This window comes from Aplidium turbinatum, chromosome 1 (assembly GCF_918807975.1).
Source record: "Aplidium turbinatum chromosome 1, kaAplTurb1.1, whole genome shotgun sequence".
Classification (NCBI taxonomy): Eukaryota; Metazoa; Chordata; class Ascidiacea; order Aplousobranchia; family Polyclinidae; genus Aplidium; species Aplidium turbinatum.
In genome coordinates, this window is record NC_137472.1 from 33,822,267 (window position 1) to 33,841,716 (window position 19,450).

The following is a 19,450-nucleotide window of genomic DNA, read 5'->3' on the forward strand; positions in this document are numbered from 1 at the left end:
CTGCGAGTCTACGCAACAGTAGCCCAACTATTCAACTCAACGACACCCGCTCTACCTGTGCCCAAGTTTTTCAAGAAAATCAAAACAATTATGACGCAACAAGGAGTTTTCGTCCATGTTTTTGAACTGCCGGGAAGCATAATAATTCCACTTTGTACGCGTTTTAATCAACCACTGGGACAGTGTGGCTGGACATCGCATTGGAATAACTTTAAGCAACCCCCACCTAGAACTATAATCTGATTGGTCGGTCGGTGGAATCGTATGCAATGCGAAAATATGCTTCCAGGAAAGTATTTTTTGCCTTCGTGCTCTTTAACTCCCTCAAGAAAAGTATTTTTGGTTATACTTGTACGCTGATACCTTCCGCGGGCCGCAGCGATACAGCGTGGCGGGCCGCATGCGGCCCGCGGGCCGCCATTTGGTGACCCCTGCCCTAGGCTATATGCAATGTGCTGAGGCCATCAAACGAAAATAATGTTGTGTACTTGTGGAAATGCTACAACTTAAAAGTGTTGTTGACATACCCACTGCCCAGTCCTCCCACAGAAGGGTATGAAAATGACAAAATACGTACTTACAAGCACAAACCAATCAGACTCAACTTGCGTGCTTAAGCGGGAGATTACTGAACAACGAAACGTTAAGCTACATGGTAAAAGAAACAAAGAATCAGCAAATCGACTGATACAATGAGTCAAAATGTACACAATTTGTCAATTGGCTAGATTCAAGCAAAAATATATAATCAATTGTAAAATAAAAAGAAATATTAATCTCAAAACCATTGGAAACAAGAATGTAAATGCTTTTAATTAATCTTAGGTAAAAAGAGCAAAAGATATCGGCGCTACGTTATGCAAATTCTTAATTTCATGAAGTCTTGCGTAAAAAAGTTTAAAAATCATTTCAAAAACGAAATCATGATTTCTATGCAATGAATATTAACTGAACACAGAGGTAAGGTCACTTGGCAAAGCAATTAAACTTAACAGTAGGCTATAAATGCAGAAAAAATTTTCGACAAAAAAATACAGCTTTGGATAGTAAACCAATGCATCTCCAAGGTATTGCACACGAACCAGTGATAGATTAACAATCTTTAACGGAATATTGAAGCTTTTAACTAACAACACACTCATCGGCAACCACACTACGCTACGTTGTGTATGAGAGCAAAGTAAAGTGATTGTAATACATGTAAAACCAAACCAAAAGCCACGTCGAATACAAGTAACCTACAGTTAATATATGGATTTTAAAGTTCACTTTGTTAGTCATGAGCCTAACCAGACAGCAAAATCCGTCATTTTTACATTGATTCAACGCCTGCGTACGTTTGTCGTTAAACATGTGTCGTTGAATCAATATAAAAATGACAGGTTTTACTGTCCGGTTACGTCGATCGTTATTAGTACAACGATAATGCAAGACGATAAAATGTTCAACAAAAGTAGATTAGTAAGGTAAAGACGCTCAAACATTTCTCTGAACCATCAAATACTTGCTCACCGCCAAACTTATAATACAACATACGCATACGGTAGCGTTGTGTAACTGTAACTGTGTACGTTGTGTGTTTGCAAAATAATAAAAATGTGCATGGACAAAATAATTATGCATCTCTGTAGTGCTATAAATAGAACAAACTTATACGATACACCATGGAAATATGCAATTCAAGATTTCGTAAAAAAACATTTAACGAATCGTGCATAAGATGTCATATGAATGCATTGGTGAGCATGTGCTGTGATAATGTTTTCATAACAATCGCAAACGACTACGAAACTAAAAAGGAGAAAGGGAATGTATCGTTAAGATAACTTGTGATTGCAGTCATGATGTAAGTTAGTGCACACTGCACAGTTGCACTAACTAGAATACTAGATGCATAGCAATTGTTATTGAAAAAATGTTATCTCTCTACTAAGAATGTCAATAAAAAGTAATCGTGATATAATGGAAAAAGATAAGATGCATAACAAATTAAAAATACGAAAAAAAATAGAAAGCTTTGAGTCGTTGCCCAGGCAGCAAATCAGTCATACACTGACTCAACATCAATGGACATTGAATCAGCGTAAAAAACGACAGGATTTCTGCCTGGGTATTTACTCTTTACTCTACAAGTTGAAAAAAAAACGCTACAACTGATTGTTGCCGCACATCTTACATAAGCGTGTCATCAGTAAATGCAGGATTGTTGACGCCATTAGATTCGGGGCCAGATTCCGACGTCAGTTCTTGCGCTCTATCACCAGCAGCTGGTGGTGGCAACGTTTCTTTGACGTCATCAGTCATGACATCCTTGCCAGTGTTGGGGTTTTCGGTGGGGGGTTTATAGGCGATATATGACAAGCAGTAAAATATAATTCCCAGCGCCTGAGAGATGAAAAAAATATGATGCAATCATGCCATATGGTAGTGTCAATGACAGACAGACAATTTTAGTCTTGCCAGAGAAATAAGGAAGCTGTATTATATTATCCCTAGACTAGTATTTGATTTGTCAATCGGTACAACTTACCTTGAAGGTGAGCACTACAATCGTAATATTCCTTGAAATGTCGGCATTTCTATAAACGCTGCACGACCCAGGCTCTGCACAAGAGCTTCCCAAGAGAACACAGGCCTTATCCAGGACAAAGCCAAATAAAATTGGGCCAGGAATAGAGCCGAGGATTCGAATAATAAGCCACTGCAAATAAAAGTGAAACTATTGAGACTCACTCCTTGATTTACATTTCCAGAATAAACTCACTTTTGAAACTTTCCATTTCCACGTTTGAAACATAATTTTGACACCAAGCATACATCCAGGGGGACAACACAACATTGAAATAAAGCAAGTTCTTTTTTGTTTTCAATTAAAATATAAACGAACGCAATAATTATGGCAAATGTTTGAATCCGAGGAAAACCCCAGTTCTCAACTTTTTAACAATTTCAGGCCAAAATAAGACAAGCTTGTCGCAAAGAAGGATGAATGCATATTGCATAGTTTGCGCCCGTTCATTCGTTCAAACACATTTACACAATTCAACATTGGTCTGATCGTAGGTACAACTATTTGATTAATACAACTCTAATGTTCTGACCGGTACACTGAAGTATATACCTGAACGCCAACAGCAAAGGAACGTTGTGAGAAAGGTACAATACGTATCGTTGCCTGCAACGCTGGAATAGCAATGGTGAAGACGGAAAAAAGAGCAAGGAAGAGAAAAGCAAGAAAAGTGACGTAGCCTCCGTAAGGACAATCTTCGCCGGAACAGAGTCCTTTTGTTGAGGTTTGCGATAATTCGCTTTCATTGCTTTGGCGAAGACATGAGCAGCCAACTAACTGTAAAAAAAATATAAACAAATTAGGAAAATATTTAAGGTTTATCAACATTGTTGGTTGACACTGTTCTTTGGAAAACTAAGTGCACTTGACGTAAGGCAAGAAAGACTGGCCATGATTGGTAGAGCGTAGTTTGTTAAAGCCACAGCAGCAACAGAATCATTTTAATATTTTGAACATGTACGATCGACTCTTCGGTCCCATCGAATCAAATTAAATTAAAGAAACATATAATGATGATAGCTATCGCTTGTCTTCGAGGATGATAGTCTTCGCAAAAAAAGAAAAAAAAAACGCTAATGATGAGTTCTTGAATGTCAAATGAATCCAATCCTGGCTTTAAAAGTTCGGTTACATTTGGGACATTTAAGATCCTTCGGGAGAGCTGGTTATGGGTGTAATTGCAGGCCTTAAAACTCGTGTTTTTTTCCGGCAGCCATCGTGGCCTACCCAGAGCTCCTTCTCGGCGGCCAAATCTGCGTGCTTGGAGGCCAAAATACAATAACGATAGCACCAGTAAATAGCATTAAACTTGCAACAATGTTAAAATGATCACTTAGCGTTGTTGAAGTCTGGGCGACGTCCTGCAATAAAATCGTTGTACCACGCATTAAATGCTTTATCGGGATTGTAATCCGGTATTGCGGGACCATCTAACGACCTTAAATTGTTTTAACTGCTCGCAGCTCAGTAAATTGTTTCAACTGCATACCGCCTTTCATAAAACCTGACCATTTATTCCGTTATAATGTCACCATTGAGGGAGTGAAGTCACTAACCCACAGCGTTCTCAACTATGAAGACACTTGTTTTACCCACGGATGTCAACTAACCCAGTTCTCCTTTTTAACAACGATTCAAGGTCCGACAACATTGAATCGACATAAAAATGACAATATTGCCAGCTTATGTAAATTAGCACTTCGGATTAACACTTCATTAAAATAAACATCGGGAATTGCAAACAAGACTTACAGTGCTGGTGATCGCAGCTGGATATATTCAATACAACAGTAGTGACTATGATGCGCTGACCTAATTCTGCGTCACTCTTTGATACTACATATTTTCGACATTTAATCTACGATCATTCTATTGTGAAATTAAATAATTGGCTAGAAGAAACCGGCGGCCAAACTTGGCCGACGGAGGAGGTAGCACCGGCGGTCATTCAAGCACTACTTAGCGGCCATGGCCGCGATGGCCGCCGGCTGCTTTAAGGCCTGTAATTGACATTCTTTTCTTCGGCCAGCCAACAAAGCAATTAGCAGGTGTAACTACTACGTTGCATAGCCTACTCATCACGGGATAAGGTTAGTTAGGCGGCAGGCAGTGTAGGCTATAGACCTAAGTCACCTGCTTTTCCATCAGAAATTACCACATCCAAAAAAATTGTAAAACACAGCTGTGTTAAGAATGAAATCGACGTCTTAATTTCTATACCCAAGTATGGTTCGAGGTTAGTGATAGATAAGCGTAAAATATCACGCAGGTGGGAGTCGCTCAGCTTTGCTCACACAAATATGTTGAATCGAACAAGCTCAACATTTTCTTTGCAAACTTTCGTATTTCTGGAAATTGTTTTTATCCACTATCCAGCTGCTAGTATGAAGGCACGAGAGAAATTTGTTGTCGGTTTCGCACATATGCTCAATTAGCCGCAAATGAGCTGGAGCCCCATCAGAGTTCAAGCAGAAAGCAGTGAACGTCACATTTATGGCAAAATCTCGAAAGCGGTAGTTGAATTTGCTATTACGAAAATCAATGAACGACAACCACGACTAATGAATGCTTGACTAACAATATTAGTTGATTTCGCAATTATAACGCAATAATGACTCTAACTTTATCGCCTGGCTTCGTTTGTGAGAAAATACTGGTCTTCATTATTATTTTTTTTAATGTAATTTGAATTTGTATGACTTCTGTGTGTCTGCGGGCCAAAAATAATACATTGTGCAAAAACAGGGGCGGGCCAAACAAAAACATATTGCAGATATCGGAATTAGCCGCGGGCAGGACTTTGGACACCCCTAATCAGTGTCGCGCGTCTTTCAGCCACACGTGTTCTGTTATGGCGGACAATCAGCCTTGTGCTGAAAGCTATGAACAACATCACACAAAAAACAACTTACGGTGTCGTTTATCTCCGTAGTGCAACCAGCAAAACACGGTGAGTAGTAAGTTATACCGTCACTTCCACATACAGGATCAAATATGTTGCTGTTACAGCCACAATCAAGATTGCAATCTGATGATATGTTCTGCTCCAATGCATCAACGGACAGTGGATAGTTGATATTCACTCCGGCAAATACTGTATCCAAAAATAAGCATTGAATGCATTGCACAGTTATCATTGCGAACAGAAACAAACGTTGGGTACAAGAGAGTACGGTGAGTGACTTCGGTGAAAGCTCGAGCATTTAGAAAAGACATCGAAAGCGATGCTTGAAAGTGAACAGGATTAGGTTTCTTAAATTCCCAATTCCCATTCTCTAAATCTCAATGCCCAAGTTTCATCACCAGGCAAAGTCACTTCCCTTTGTACCTTTATACAATCATTACTTAAACTGCATTAAGTGTATTTTAAAACAAATACATAGATAAGGAAAAACAGATGATAGACTAATAATACACTTAAGTCTTCCAGTCTGTGCAATGTACATAAAGAAATGACAATTCAATTTAGGTATTGTGTAATGGTGCACTTCGTATGTTAGACAAGAACATGTACAGCTGTACACATTTTCTACCACAGCCTAAAGTAAGACGCAGGAGTGGTTGATTGAAAAAAAGAAAGAAATGCAGCTGGTGATCGGATTTAACAAGTTGGTGTTGAATAGTTCATAGCCACCTTCGCTTGGACATAATGTAAACGAGAAGCAAATATCGAAATTTTTCAGAGCAGATAATTCAAAAATAAAGCTATTTCGAACAGTTAAGTAAGTGTTAGAACAGTTAGTGTTGAGTGACTTATAGTTTGCCCATCTGTAACGAAGCCGTTACGCTTCTTTATCACTCAAGATTCACGTATGAGTATGACGTAGCCAAAATAAAAATTGTAATTGTTGAATTTTACATGAACCAGTTCTTACAGCATACTTTCATTCTTACATCATTTCAACGTCGCCCGCCAGACGTTAAAACAAAGTAAAATAGAAAACTTCTCCGAACTGAGAATGTTAACATGTAGCAATAATTAAACTGCAAAGAAAGTTGTCTAATTTTAATCGATAGGGCCTCTTTGTGACTGATGATAAATGACTTGCAGCAACTCGAAACACAATGTGACTATTTTGTATTGAATTGTCAAAAAATATACAAAACTTTCACCAGCACTGTTAAATGCTTGGGAACACGTAAGATATGTAAACTGCTGGTTACAAAATTCTCAGAAATTTACCAGTAAACCAGTTTCTGAGAATCGTATTTGTTACTTATAACTATTGATACAAGACTACAAGACAAGTTACTTTAATATAAGACTCTTTGATAATAGTGATGTAAAAAAGGAAATTCTCTTATTTAACACCCACCATCACAAGTGGAAAAGAAAAAGCAAAAAAGTGGACCAAAGCTTTATTTTATCTATTTGCAGTTGTGTTTCGTTTTAAAGCCTTTGGATGTGTTTACCTACAGCTATTGAGGTTTGTCTCGTCCATTGACCATCACTTGGCATAGTTCCAAAAGACGGTGACTCACCAGCCGCCGTTTGTACAGTAGTTGTCACCCAATCATTGAAAAGCGTGATAACATGGCTATTGGTTATGCTAAATAAGCCTTGACACACAGTGGCTGGTACTAAGGTGTTTGAAACATCACGGTTTAAAAAGTTGTTAAATGAAGCAACAGATTTAAGTTTAACACTGCACCTTGGCCATAAAAAAAGAAAATAACTCTGTGATAGACGCAATTAAGCTTTGGACTGGCGTATGTTCGCCAGTTGTCACGCTTCCTGTTGAACCTATTTTTAGCCGAACTGGAAAAATACGCCTGGCTAATGTATGGTGACTTAACAAAATATTTCCAGACCAACTTTTACAAACACAGCAGAAATTTCCATCTAATTGGCAAGCAACCGCCAGCCTGCATTATGAACTATCACGTTGATATGAGTAACAAAATGATGCTTTCCCTCAGTTCTGGCTGCTCTTTGTGGGTCTGCTACTATTCGGTGAGTTCCTAACCTCTAACCCTAAAACGGCAATGATAATTAGGCTACGGTACCCAATAATTTAAAAAAAAAATTGAAAATATCCCCCGCTAAGGGATCGGACTCACCGAATCGGACCATTCCGGCTCTATGTAATGTGAGTTACAGATTATAAACTATACTGGAATCTACCACGGTAGGATGTAAAACGAATGAAAATCCAGTGAATAAAAACAGTGAAATTTCTTAACTCGTAAAATTCACTTATAAAGCTTTTGCTGCCGTAAAACCGGCTTCTTCAGCAATCTTATTCAAATAAAAACTACAGAAATTTATTCAATAGAAAAAAACTGAAAAAATTAAAAACAAGTAAAAAAAAGTGATGAAAAAAACATGAATTCTTTCGAATAGAAAATTTTTCTTTCGTATGAAACATGACTGTTTAGATTTCCGGGCAGGTGGTGGAAAGCCAGGTTAGCGTAGCCTCGTCCAGTGCTGCAATACCATGCATTCAATTTGTTGCTTTGCAAATGGGGCATAGTAATCGGTTTGTTTCTCTACGCCGCATTCGCAAGACGATGAGGGCGCAATTGGCCTGTAAATGCGGCGGGGGGGAACAAAATATTGAAAAAGCCGCGTTTATGGCGGCGAAAGTTCTCTAAAGATAAACTTTTAATAGTCATTAAACCTGTCTGTTTTTATTTACTGGATCATGTTGATAGTCGGCTTTACTTCAAAAGCAACTTACAGCTATCTGGACACGAAAGCATCATGATAAAAGAAGACAACGTGGAAAAGATACTGAGACCGATGCATAAACGAAACATTCCTTTCACATGCAGCTTCGACTTGAAAACTATCACCCCACCAACCAGCTGACCGCCTGCTCCACCTACGATGGCAATGGCTCCTAAAAGGTAACAATTTTTTTTTAAGGTCATCATAAATCACTACCCAGACAGCAAAATCCGTCATGCAGACGTTGTCATAAAATTTGCTGTTTGGATAGAGGTAGCATAGTAATCTTCACACGATGGATGTATTGCGCACAAGTTGAATAAACAGATGTATAGCAAACGATAGCACAAAAAATAAACGAACTTGAATTAGCCGCAGGGATTTTAGGATAACTATTAACTCACAGGCTGAAAATGATGATGATGATGATTAACTTAGGACAGTTTTAATTTAAATCACAAATAGTCTTAGCCAGAAAATTAACAACATGGACACCACGAGAAACCAAAAGAAAAAAAGGAAAACCAAAAGTGAGATGGAGGGACGACATTGACAAACAATGCAATACAACCAATTGGTACCAACTAGCACATAATCATGTAAATTGGCATGAAAAGGGGAAGGCTTACGCTCTGCAGTGGGCTCTCACAGGCTGAAAATGATGATGATTAACTTAGGACAGTTTTAATTTAAATCACAAATAGTCTTAGCCAGAAAAGGAATTCTCAAATTCTTTAACGTAGCTGGGATTGTAACCTAAACCTGCATATACAGTTGTACACAAGACTTAACCTGGAAAATGCATTCTTACATGGCATTTTCTATTTCTGTTATAGTTGTCATTTTATTTACGTTGATGTTATGTAACTTGTGACCTGCCTCACTACATAATTACATTCAGCGTTTTCTGGTACAGACGCTGGAATTGATTACCACCTCATTGCGCGTGTAATCAATTAAGCGTTCTGTACCACGTTCCTTAGTTGATTGTTTTGCGTTTCTTTCTTACTATATATTGTGTTGCTTTTATACACTGGATCAGTAAGAACAATACCAGCGCAGTGGCCGAGTGGTTACGCCTTCGGCTCTGGTGCTGGTAGATCTGAGATCGATTCCAGGTCGGGTCAAACCGAAGACTTTAAAAACGGTACCGATTGTGTTCTTTCTTGCGTAACGCAGTGAGAATAAATCGGGTAATAATGTGATAACATCGTAAAACCTGATAAGAATAAACATGAGCCCTGTCGCTAAAAGACCTTAGCTGTTGTAGAGCGACAATAAATAAAACCATAACATTATTATTATTATTATTAGTAAGAACAAGAACCAGCTTAGTGGCCGAGTGGTTTCGCCTTCGGCTCTGGTGCTGGTAGATCTGAGATCGATTCCAGGTCGGGTCAAACCGAAGACTTTAAAAACGGTACCGATTGTGTTCTATCCTGCATAGCGCAGTGAGAATGAGTCGGGTAATAATGTGATAACATCGTAAACCTGATACAAATTAAAAATGAGCCCTGTCGCTGAAAGACCTTAGCTGTTGTAGAGCGACAATAAATAAAACCATATTATTATTATTATTAGTAAGCACAAGAGGTGAATGGTGTTCTCACTTGGTTGGCTACTACTGTTATGATTTTATTGTGAATGTCTAAAAATACAACAATTTCCATAGGCAATAAACAAAATAGTAATTACATACATTATTGCCTTCACTAACAAAATTGTATTCATTATACATCTTCTTGTAACTGCCATTTTTCTATTGATTGAACTTATCCGAATCATGGCTACCTAAAGATACGGCCTGATTTGTCACATTTTGCAGAAATTTCTAGATTTTGCTAACTTTGGGCGAATGTTTAAATAAATTTTTCTAAAAATTATATTTTTAGGCTTTTTTTATTGTTTTCCCCAGATGACACAATAGATGTTAACATCCTCAGATGTTGAAAAACAAACAAAATTTGATTTCGAAGATTTTAGTCAGACTGTTAATTTTTCAATAATAGTCTGATTCAGCGTTTTTCAACTTACTTTTTCTCGTTTGCTACTGCTTCCCCAAGGCAACAAAAAGCTTTTGTATCAGTAGGAGACAAGAAAAAGTAAAAACATCTCAGAAAATGTCAGTCAAACACCAGCAGTAGCTGTAATCAAAATCTGCAAAATGTGACAAATCAGGCCGCATCTCGAGGTGGCCATGTCCGAATCTATTGTTGCTTTAAAGAAAAGCGCAACTTATAATCTTGAGAACAGGTAAGATTGAAACAGTGCTGCTTACACCATTCTCAGAAATTTACAGGTACACCAGTTTCTGAGAATCATATTTGTTGCTTATGAAATCAAACTCTTTTACAATAATGATGTAAAAAAAAAGGAAATTCTATTAGTTAACAAAAAAAAGTGGATCAAAGTGTCATTTCGTCTATTTTCAGGTGTGCTTGATTCTAAAGCCTTTGATGTGTTTACCTAAAGCTATTGAGCTTTGTGATGGTGTTAATTTAAACAAGGATTCAGTGACTTTAGGACCAAAAGTCGAGAGTCCACTGACCACCACTCCGTCCGTGGCTGCACCCAAAGCAAGGAATAAAAACGATAAATTCCGAACGAGAAGAAGAAAAGACTTTGGAAAGTCACGAAGTCTGCAAATATCAAAAAACAACTAAATAACCGCGTGTTGGAAACAAATACAATGTGAGGTACAAGTGAAATGATTAGAAGTATGTAACATGACAACTCATGTCTTGTTGAAAAGTGGCAAACACTTCTCACAATATTTTTTTTTTTGACGAACAGACAATGATTGATTGTTCTCCAGAGATCAACACGATTTGGATCAAACATGTGCAGATAAAGTAATTAGCCTACTTAACCGTTCAAACCTATGTTGTTGTTTTTTTCGGTCGAGCTTTGGTCGTAAGTTTTTTTTGGTCATTGACCAAATTTTTAGAAAAAGTTCTAAAAAATATATATACGCTCGTAAATCGATTTTAGATTGCAATAAAAACATTTTTTTGTCAATCTTAAATGCAAGACGTAAACATACTGTTTAAACGTTGATCCAATGTCTTATTAAATGTGATAAGTGCAAATACAAAAGTAGCACATAAAGGAAATATTTTCATCACAAAACATGACCTAATTTTTTTAAGTCATTTCGGACAGATGACCGAAAAGTCTAGGCGAAAAAAATTAACCACCCGTTATACAGCTGAAAGCGACAGGAGATGGATAATAATTGGGTATCATTATTCACCGATAGCACAACCGACATAAAGCGCAATTTTCAATGTTAGCCACCAAACCCCGATATTTAGTAAATAAAGGTTGCTCAAGAACGCATATTGCACAATTCACACATGCATGCAGTTAAATATTTACATTACCTCAAAGACAAATAAGACTTACCTTTTCCCAAAGTCTTCATCATCTTTTACATCATTAGCCAATCTATCCTGATAAATTTCTTTTTGGCGATCTTTCCGCACTTCCTCTGTACCAGGAAGTTGTGAGGGAAACAAGAGCATTGGAAATCCAAAAAAAAAAGTGATGATCCCAAAAACGAGAAAAGGAAGCCACCAAGCTCCTACGAACTGCGGGTTTTCTGACCCTATTCCTGGACTGAAAAACAATTTAATACAAAAGAATATTAAAACAAATCAGAGTTAATAAGTCAACCTTGTAAGCATTGTGCATTTTGTACTTTCATAATTCATAGTCACGTCATAGTCACGTTTTAGATGGCAAGTTTTCGGACAGCATCATGTGCGAGCCACAACAACTGCAGTTAAAAATTAAAACTAACATTGATGTCAAAAAAAAAAAATTTAATTGGCTTGCAACAATTAGCAGAGGTAGCTCTGTATCGAATAATCACACCGTATGGACCGAAACAAACAATGACTGAAACATTAAATTTCCGAGTTGCCTCAATCTTTTTACCACCCTAGATTCACGATGTTAATTAAAAAGCTACTAGAACACGTCAAGACACGATATATTTTTTTGATTCGTCATTTTATAACTTAACTTGCGCTAGAAACTGGAGTCTAGCTTATACATATTTTAGTTAAAGTTTTGTAAAAGATTTAAGTATTATAGTTTTGCACAAACGCTTAAAAGGACAAGCTCTGTTGTGAAGGTATCACCAACCAAAAGTAGGCTATGCTATATGTATGTTGTATGCCCTTTATCAGCAAATAGCAATAGACATTAGACACTTTATAAAATCTACATCTTACTTTGCACCCAGGTCAGTATAAAGTTCAAGAAAAGCTCCAGCCAATAAAAACCCAATTCCTGGCCCAACAATTGAAATGGAATAGTAAATACCTAAAAATTATGATGAGTAAGAATAAAGACCAAAGCAAGTATCATAAAGATAATAGTTGACTGGTGGTACAGAATTTGAATATTGCAAGAAGATTTTTTATGGCTCGAAGCTGCAGTTCGTTTTTCGTCTGACTCTCTTCAGAATCTTGTTGTCAGAATAAAGGAAACCTAAATGCGGTAAGGTATTTCTTTTTTGGTGAGGCATGTATAGAAGAAAAGACATTCCTCCTACAAAAAAATAAATACCTCACCGCATTTATGCTTATAACTTTATTTTGACGACAAGTTCTTGAAAAGAATTGAAGATTTGAGCTATGAAAAACCTTCTTTTTGCAAAAAAAATGTTCAAGACGATTATATATCGGTACTTTTCACACATCACGAAGAAATGCATGAAAATTTTTAAGCATAGCCTACAATACATGGAAAGAACTACTTCACTACAGCATGAACCTTCAGATAAGAGTTCTATCATCAACAAACAACAGACTACGGTATCAACAAAATTTACATTTTCCAAATTTCGATTCGAAGGAAATTCTCTCTAAATCTATAATAATATTTAAATTATTTAAACGCAATAATTGTTAACCTGAATTGAGAATGCATCAATGAATAAATTACATTATTTGTAGTCAGTGGGCAAACAATTATATAAATGTCTATTTAAAAAAATAATCACATTTTACTAACCATGATATAAAGAAGACTTGACTTGTTTAACGTTTTCATCTAAGTAAGTCACACCGATTGTATACAAAGGTGTCGCTCCGACGCCGATCATTAGCTGAGCAACATAGAAAGCATATCTGCAATAATGAAGTAGTGAGCAATTAAACAATCATAAATGAAAATGGTTTTATGCCATTGTTATGTAAGGAATAAGTATCAGTATTGTAGTTGTACGATATATACTGCATTAGTTCAGCGGTGCCCAAAGTGCGGCCGGCGGGAGCAACATATGCGGCGCCTGTCTGGATTTTAAAGATACACTCTTAAAGGCTGAATTTAAAGGGAAAATTGAGAGAAAAGTTTAATGCGGCACGCCAAGACTCAAGAAAAGCGAAATGCAGCATGTAGCAGCGTGATACAAAACTTTGGTCACCTTTGGTTTAATAGCATTAAAAAGGATAAGAATTTGCTTTCGTTGAACCATATTTCCATCAGAGAAAGCATCTGCACATTTTTTTTCTACCCTGAGTGGCAGTGAGAGTATGCAAGCCAGCAAAAACATGATTAATATTATTGATAAAAATAATACAGTGTGGTTAAGGCAACTGCCGTACCCACACAGCCATCCCATCTCCAATCACAACAAATGCTTTAAAACAAAGAATGACTGCAAGCAGGAAGCTGTGTCACCGAGACAATTGTTTCGCTGAAACAGATATATACATACTTCTGACAAAAAAAAATGGAACATCATCTTCTGTCATCGTAAATACACAAGAAATATCATTCTATACCTTATAAAAATCGAAAGTTGAATCATTTATAAAACCAAAATCCCAACTAGAGGGTTGGCTATCATCCACAATCTGCAAACTACTCATTTAAAACTTACAAACCATAATTTCTTATCAATTATTCAAAATAACCTGATCATTTTTTGTGAGAAATGGACTCTTACTAAATTGATGTGATCTCTATTACAATTTACACTGCCATGAGAAGATTTTTTTTCTTCAACAAACATGTATAATATTTAGGTATATATAACCAACATCAGAACGACACAAAATGTTGCACTCAGCAATTAAAAACAAAAAATGACAGTCCACGATTACTTACTTGTTACTACTGAGGTCTCCATTAGTACATGCGTTCGATGACAACTGACTTGTATTTATAGAACAGAGACCTTGAAAGTTGGTAACCTCGTGTGATGGAGCTATAAAGTGCGGTAATGAAAATACAATGGACCCTAATCCCATTGTGACAATACCCCATCCTAACCACAACGGTTTGTGGCCTTTTCCTCCAATGTAAGTGACAACAAACAATGACAATAATGAAGATATGTCATAGCAACTGGCAATAAGTCCCGCCTCAGATCCAGACAATTTAAATCTGAAAAACAGTTTAATATATAATAGTAAACTCTAAATTTCAAGCAAAACAAGCGTTGGAAAATAAAATTACAGATTATAAACATCTTAACAGCTTGTCCCAACCTAGAATATAATTTTCAGTTCTTGAAAAACATGCAAAGAGATGAATGAGTAACAAATAGTTACTACAAACAAAACCAGACAATCACACAGTCTAATTGCCACGCCTTTTGATACGTTTGACAAATACATACAATAATAATAATCAATATATTATATAAACAATAAATAATTTTAATACTGTACTACAAAAAGTGCTCAATGCCAAGCAAAAATTCAAGCAGAGAAAATTACATTAAATACAGTTACTAATACTGGTCTCTAAAACCTCTACAGCCTGTTTCACCATAAAAGGGGGATCATCAGAAGGTCCGTATTCAAATAGAATTATATTTGAATACTCAAGGATGTTGCACTTTCAGTGTCACAGTGAAGTCACAATGGACGATCAATTGATCAATGGTCATTATAGTTCAAATACAAAGCTAGTTTGACCTGAATTTTTACTGGGCCACTGGCTAAACAAAAAAATGTGAAAAACAATCTTACCTTGTTTCTAAGGTGGTTATAGATGCATTAACTAGTCCATTGACAATGAAACCTTGCAGAAATGCAGCTATAGAGAGTTCAACCAATGCAAAAGGTGGTGTGGCACAGCATTGCAGAAATTTAAGAGGAAACCTATAGAAAATATTCCAACACTTAAAACTAAGACAAAGTAAATATTTTCAAACGAGCCATTCCGCTCCATCTATTAAATCCTGAACATCTTCTTTTGTTGATCAGATCTTCTTCATTTTAAATGCCATTTTAGTTTTTACTGCAGGAATACTGTACCGTACCACTTGAAAACTTTTGTATAATCTGTGTTTGGGTTACTGTACCATTTTGAGCATTATTAATCGAGGAAAAAGCATACAGCATGACAAAACATTAATATTTTATTCTTGAAAGTGACGAATAAAGTTACTATTTCTATGTTTTCCGTCATACGCAGTCAAACTATGAAAAAATCACGTTGTGAATTCTGAAAGTGGAAATACAACTACAGTACCATTATTTTTCACTTGTTGGTGTTGTTCTTTGCCAAAATGTACAAAAACAAAAGATTTAGTCACAGTGCTGATTAGAGTACACATTCATATAACCCTTAGTAGGGTGGTTCAAAAAAATACAATTTTCTCAAAATCTTCCTCCACAAGGCTTAAAAAGTGCCATTTTCCCATAAAAGTGCCCTTGCAAAAAATTAGACTGATTGGAGGTCGTTTAAAGGTCAAACAGATTTTCACTTTTTTACCACATTCTGCCTATGTCAAACCCTATCGCACACAGGCCGGTATTGTGTGCAGGACTTCCAGGGGGGAAAATGCCCCCTATTATTTTGAAAACTACAGCAGAGAATAAGATAGACTTTTGTATGATGCAGAATTAAACATAGTGTGTATGATATGTATAATAAGCAGTATTTATTAACTTAACACCCATCTTGTTTCCATACTAAACTATCGGCAATTCGGCATCTACTATTATTATTGAAAAATGTTCACTCGAAACCGGTAGTAGTCTCATCAGTTATCACTTCAATCATTTTCATAGGTTAAATAAGTTTAAACATATTAGGCTATAATTTTCCTTTATCACAGAGACATCAATATTACAATAAATGAATTAAAATACAATGTTAGCGTCAAGAACTGTGGTGTTAAATCAGATATGATATTCGGCCACTGTTTTTGTCACAGTCTTATTTCAGGCTTTGTTGAGATTGAGGGTTGCTTTGGTTGGCACAGGAAACCTTTTCCTGTGGATGCTTACTAACTGCAGTAGGTACTGAGTGTTCTGAGTCTCACCTTTGGTTAGAGTTGAATTGTAGGACTGAATTAGTGCAATCCCTCGCTCGGCTGTGCCATTAACCACTTCAGGAAACTGACACTGGCTTTAAATTTATTGTATGCTGGGTCTGATACCCAGAGACTGGGTATTTGCCAAGGCATGCTCTTGCTTCTTTGTTTTGTGCACAGCAGATCAAATAGCTTTAGTGACCGACTTGTTATAAATGACTCTATTGGAGATTGATGGTCGAATCCTGTCCTGTCCAGCCGCTTCAGAATTTTTGGATGTGGTGATCGTACCAAGTTTGTCACCATTGCTGATTTGGTTCTGTCATCAACACGATCATCAAACAGCGCTAACAGAGCAAGATGCTCAGAAAAATACCACAAGTGACGACGGAGAGCCTTCATAGCTGCTTTCTTGATATGACATATTTTGGGTAGTGGTGAAGGAGGTCGAGAAGTTTCAAGTCGTTGTTGGGAACTCTTGCAGCTAATGGAGCCTCGTGCTAGTACCGTGCATAAACAAGAGCCACAAAGAGACAAAATTGGGATAAAAAAAGTGAGCCTAGTTTTACGCAGATGACTATCCTGTCAAATATGTTACTGCAAGCACAATTATTACTCTGGAATGCAAAATATTGTGAATAAGAAAGTTTTGCCTTTGAATATCTTTGAACAGAACAATTTATTGAAAAAAATGATGTTTTATGCATCCTGTGGTAAAAAAGTGAAAATCTGATTGACCTTCAAACAACCTCCAATCAGTCTAATTTTTTACAAGGGCACTTCTATGGGGAAATGGTACATTTTAAGCCTTGTGGAGGAAGATTTCTAGAAACTTGTATTTTTTTGAACCACTCTTATACATAACCAGTGTATCCACTGCACTGAAGAGGCCGAAACGGTGTGCACTGTCTGCAGTTATGGACGCTCTTGGCTTATGCCGATTGCACTTTACCGGAGACACATTGCTGTGCATTGTGCAAAGCTCACTGCTTGGAGTTTGAGCACATTGGCAAGGTTGGCAGTCGTATGATTTTTTGGAGCTTGGGTTACACAAATGGGAAACGTCACACAGAGGTATATACCTCCGTCCTGCGTGGCCATACCCAGTGTAACTACTGCACTGAGAAGGCCGGAAGGCCAAAACAGTGTGCACTGTCTGCAGTAATATATAGGCCTATATACAAATTTTTAACAGATTTTTTTTATTGTGGTTGTCTGGAGCAAGTATTTGACCAATTGAAAAAAGCTCTGGTAGGCCATGCTTGGTTGCAGGAAAAATAAAGGAGCTTAGACGCCTATAAGAAAAAATGTTCCAAAAAACACAATAATTATATAAACAAAAGTCAGAACTGGTGTACAAGTCTCCACCCTGGTCAAAAATACTATGACATGAATATAATATGTCATACACTACAACCCATGTGTCTTGGTCAACTCCTGTCCATGACGTAATGGTAATTTTTACCACGACGGAAACTTGTACACCAGCTTCTAAAAGATATATATAATAAATACACATTATCATGTAGCCTAAGCACCTTTTTCTGGACTTTGGTAAACATCCAACTTCGCAACCACATGTTTCATCTAAAGGAACATCTCCATCTTCATTATTACTGGCCATTACAGTGAAGAAAAGGTGTCTGAATAACTTTACAACATAAAATATTTGCTTTCAAATGACATAAAGCAAAATGAATCAATTTTGCGTAGAAAAACTATCGAATTTTACCTACCGTATGTTCTACAACATATATTATACATGAAAGATTATATATATAACAGAAAATTTAAAACAACAAAGTTCAATTTTGTAGGAAATAAAGAAATGATTTGAAGTTTAATGTCAAATTTTAATTTAATACAAAGTGTGCATCTTGACTCTTTCATGCTCAATCCTAGCAGTTCTGATATATATATATATACAATTATAATATTTATTGCACAATACACATAGACGGTAAAGATTATTAGAAAGTTAATTTTTTTCTCAACAACCTTATTAATGTTATTTCTCATTTGACAACACACATTTTAAAAGAAATGAATATGTGTGAATATTCTGCTGCAAGCAAAAGTTTTTGATCAGAATCAATTCAAAATGATTATTTTAAATCAAAGCCTAAATTAATATGATGCTGGATATTTGCAAGAAACAGCAAATTATTTGAAATGATGCCGGGCAAGAAAAAGTTAAACAATCAATAGCCTATTTTCGCTATTACTATAGCGAAATCGATTCTTAAATAAATTACACTGAGAGGTTAGCTTGTTGTGCAAATGCCAGCATTTCATGAATGCAAAATAGCAGTATTATACCTGTTATAGCGGTGGGACGGCGCAGCAGATAAGGCGTTGGCTTTCCAATTATGCAAACATGGTTCGACTCTCGGCGGTGCAAGTATAGAATCCGCCACCCTAGTCAAAATGACGTCACAAAACGGACGCAACTACTACATAAGGGGTGAAAAAAGGATGCTGAAAAGCGGCGGAATGAAGGTAATAAAGCGGAATGGATATGGATTTTTTGACAATTTCACTGTGTTTTTACAATAAAAACATTAAACCAACGTCGAGTGTTGAATATAACTACCTAGAATGACATAAAATTCAATTGCATCAATTCAGCTAAAAATTTACCCAATTAAACTTTAAAAATAAAAATATGAAGCGTTTGCAACTAAATGTGTTGCAGCTATCTAATTTCAGCTTGCATTTTAAGTTTTAAAATAAAAGTACCAATCTAACGCAACTGCAAAGAGTATGTCTTGCTTTATGCACCTGAAAAGTTTCAGGTTTATATCTTATCTACAAAACGGGCAATCGTCGTTCAAACGTAGCCGCTCGGCGAAGCTTTTTTCCAATGCATTGTAAAGGCGAATCGATCCTTATTCAGTATAGCCTAAGGCCCTAAGCCACCCCCTGTTTG

At 36.6% G+C, this 19,450-nt stretch overlaps 1 protein-coding gene across 1 annotated transcript; it reads right to left on the minus strand.

Moving 5' to 3' along the window:
- Nucleotides 1-1,553: 1,553 nt before the first annotated feature.
- LOC145777177 (solute carrier organic anion transporter family member 4A1-like) lies at nucleotides 1,554-18,153 on the minus strand. The gene is made up of 12 exons (XM_082588493.1): nucleotides 18,060-18,153; nucleotides 15,230-15,361; nucleotides 14,361-14,639; nucleotides 13,263-13,378; nucleotides 12,479-12,569; nucleotides 11,646-11,858; nucleotides 10,707-10,879; nucleotides 8,251-8,412; nucleotides 5,482-5,663; nucleotides 3,122-3,346; nucleotides 2,531-2,701; nucleotides 1,554-2,385 (listed from the first exon to the last, which is right to left on the minus strand). Exons 1-12 carry the CDS (start codon nucleotides 18,143-18,145, stop codon nucleotides 2,173-2,175), a joined length of 2,043 nt encoding a protein of 680 aa, XP_082444619.1. The 5' UTR covers nucleotides 18,146-18,153; the 3' UTR covers nucleotides 1,554-2,172.
- Between the last annotated feature and the right edge of the window lie 1,297 nt (nucleotides 18,154-19,450).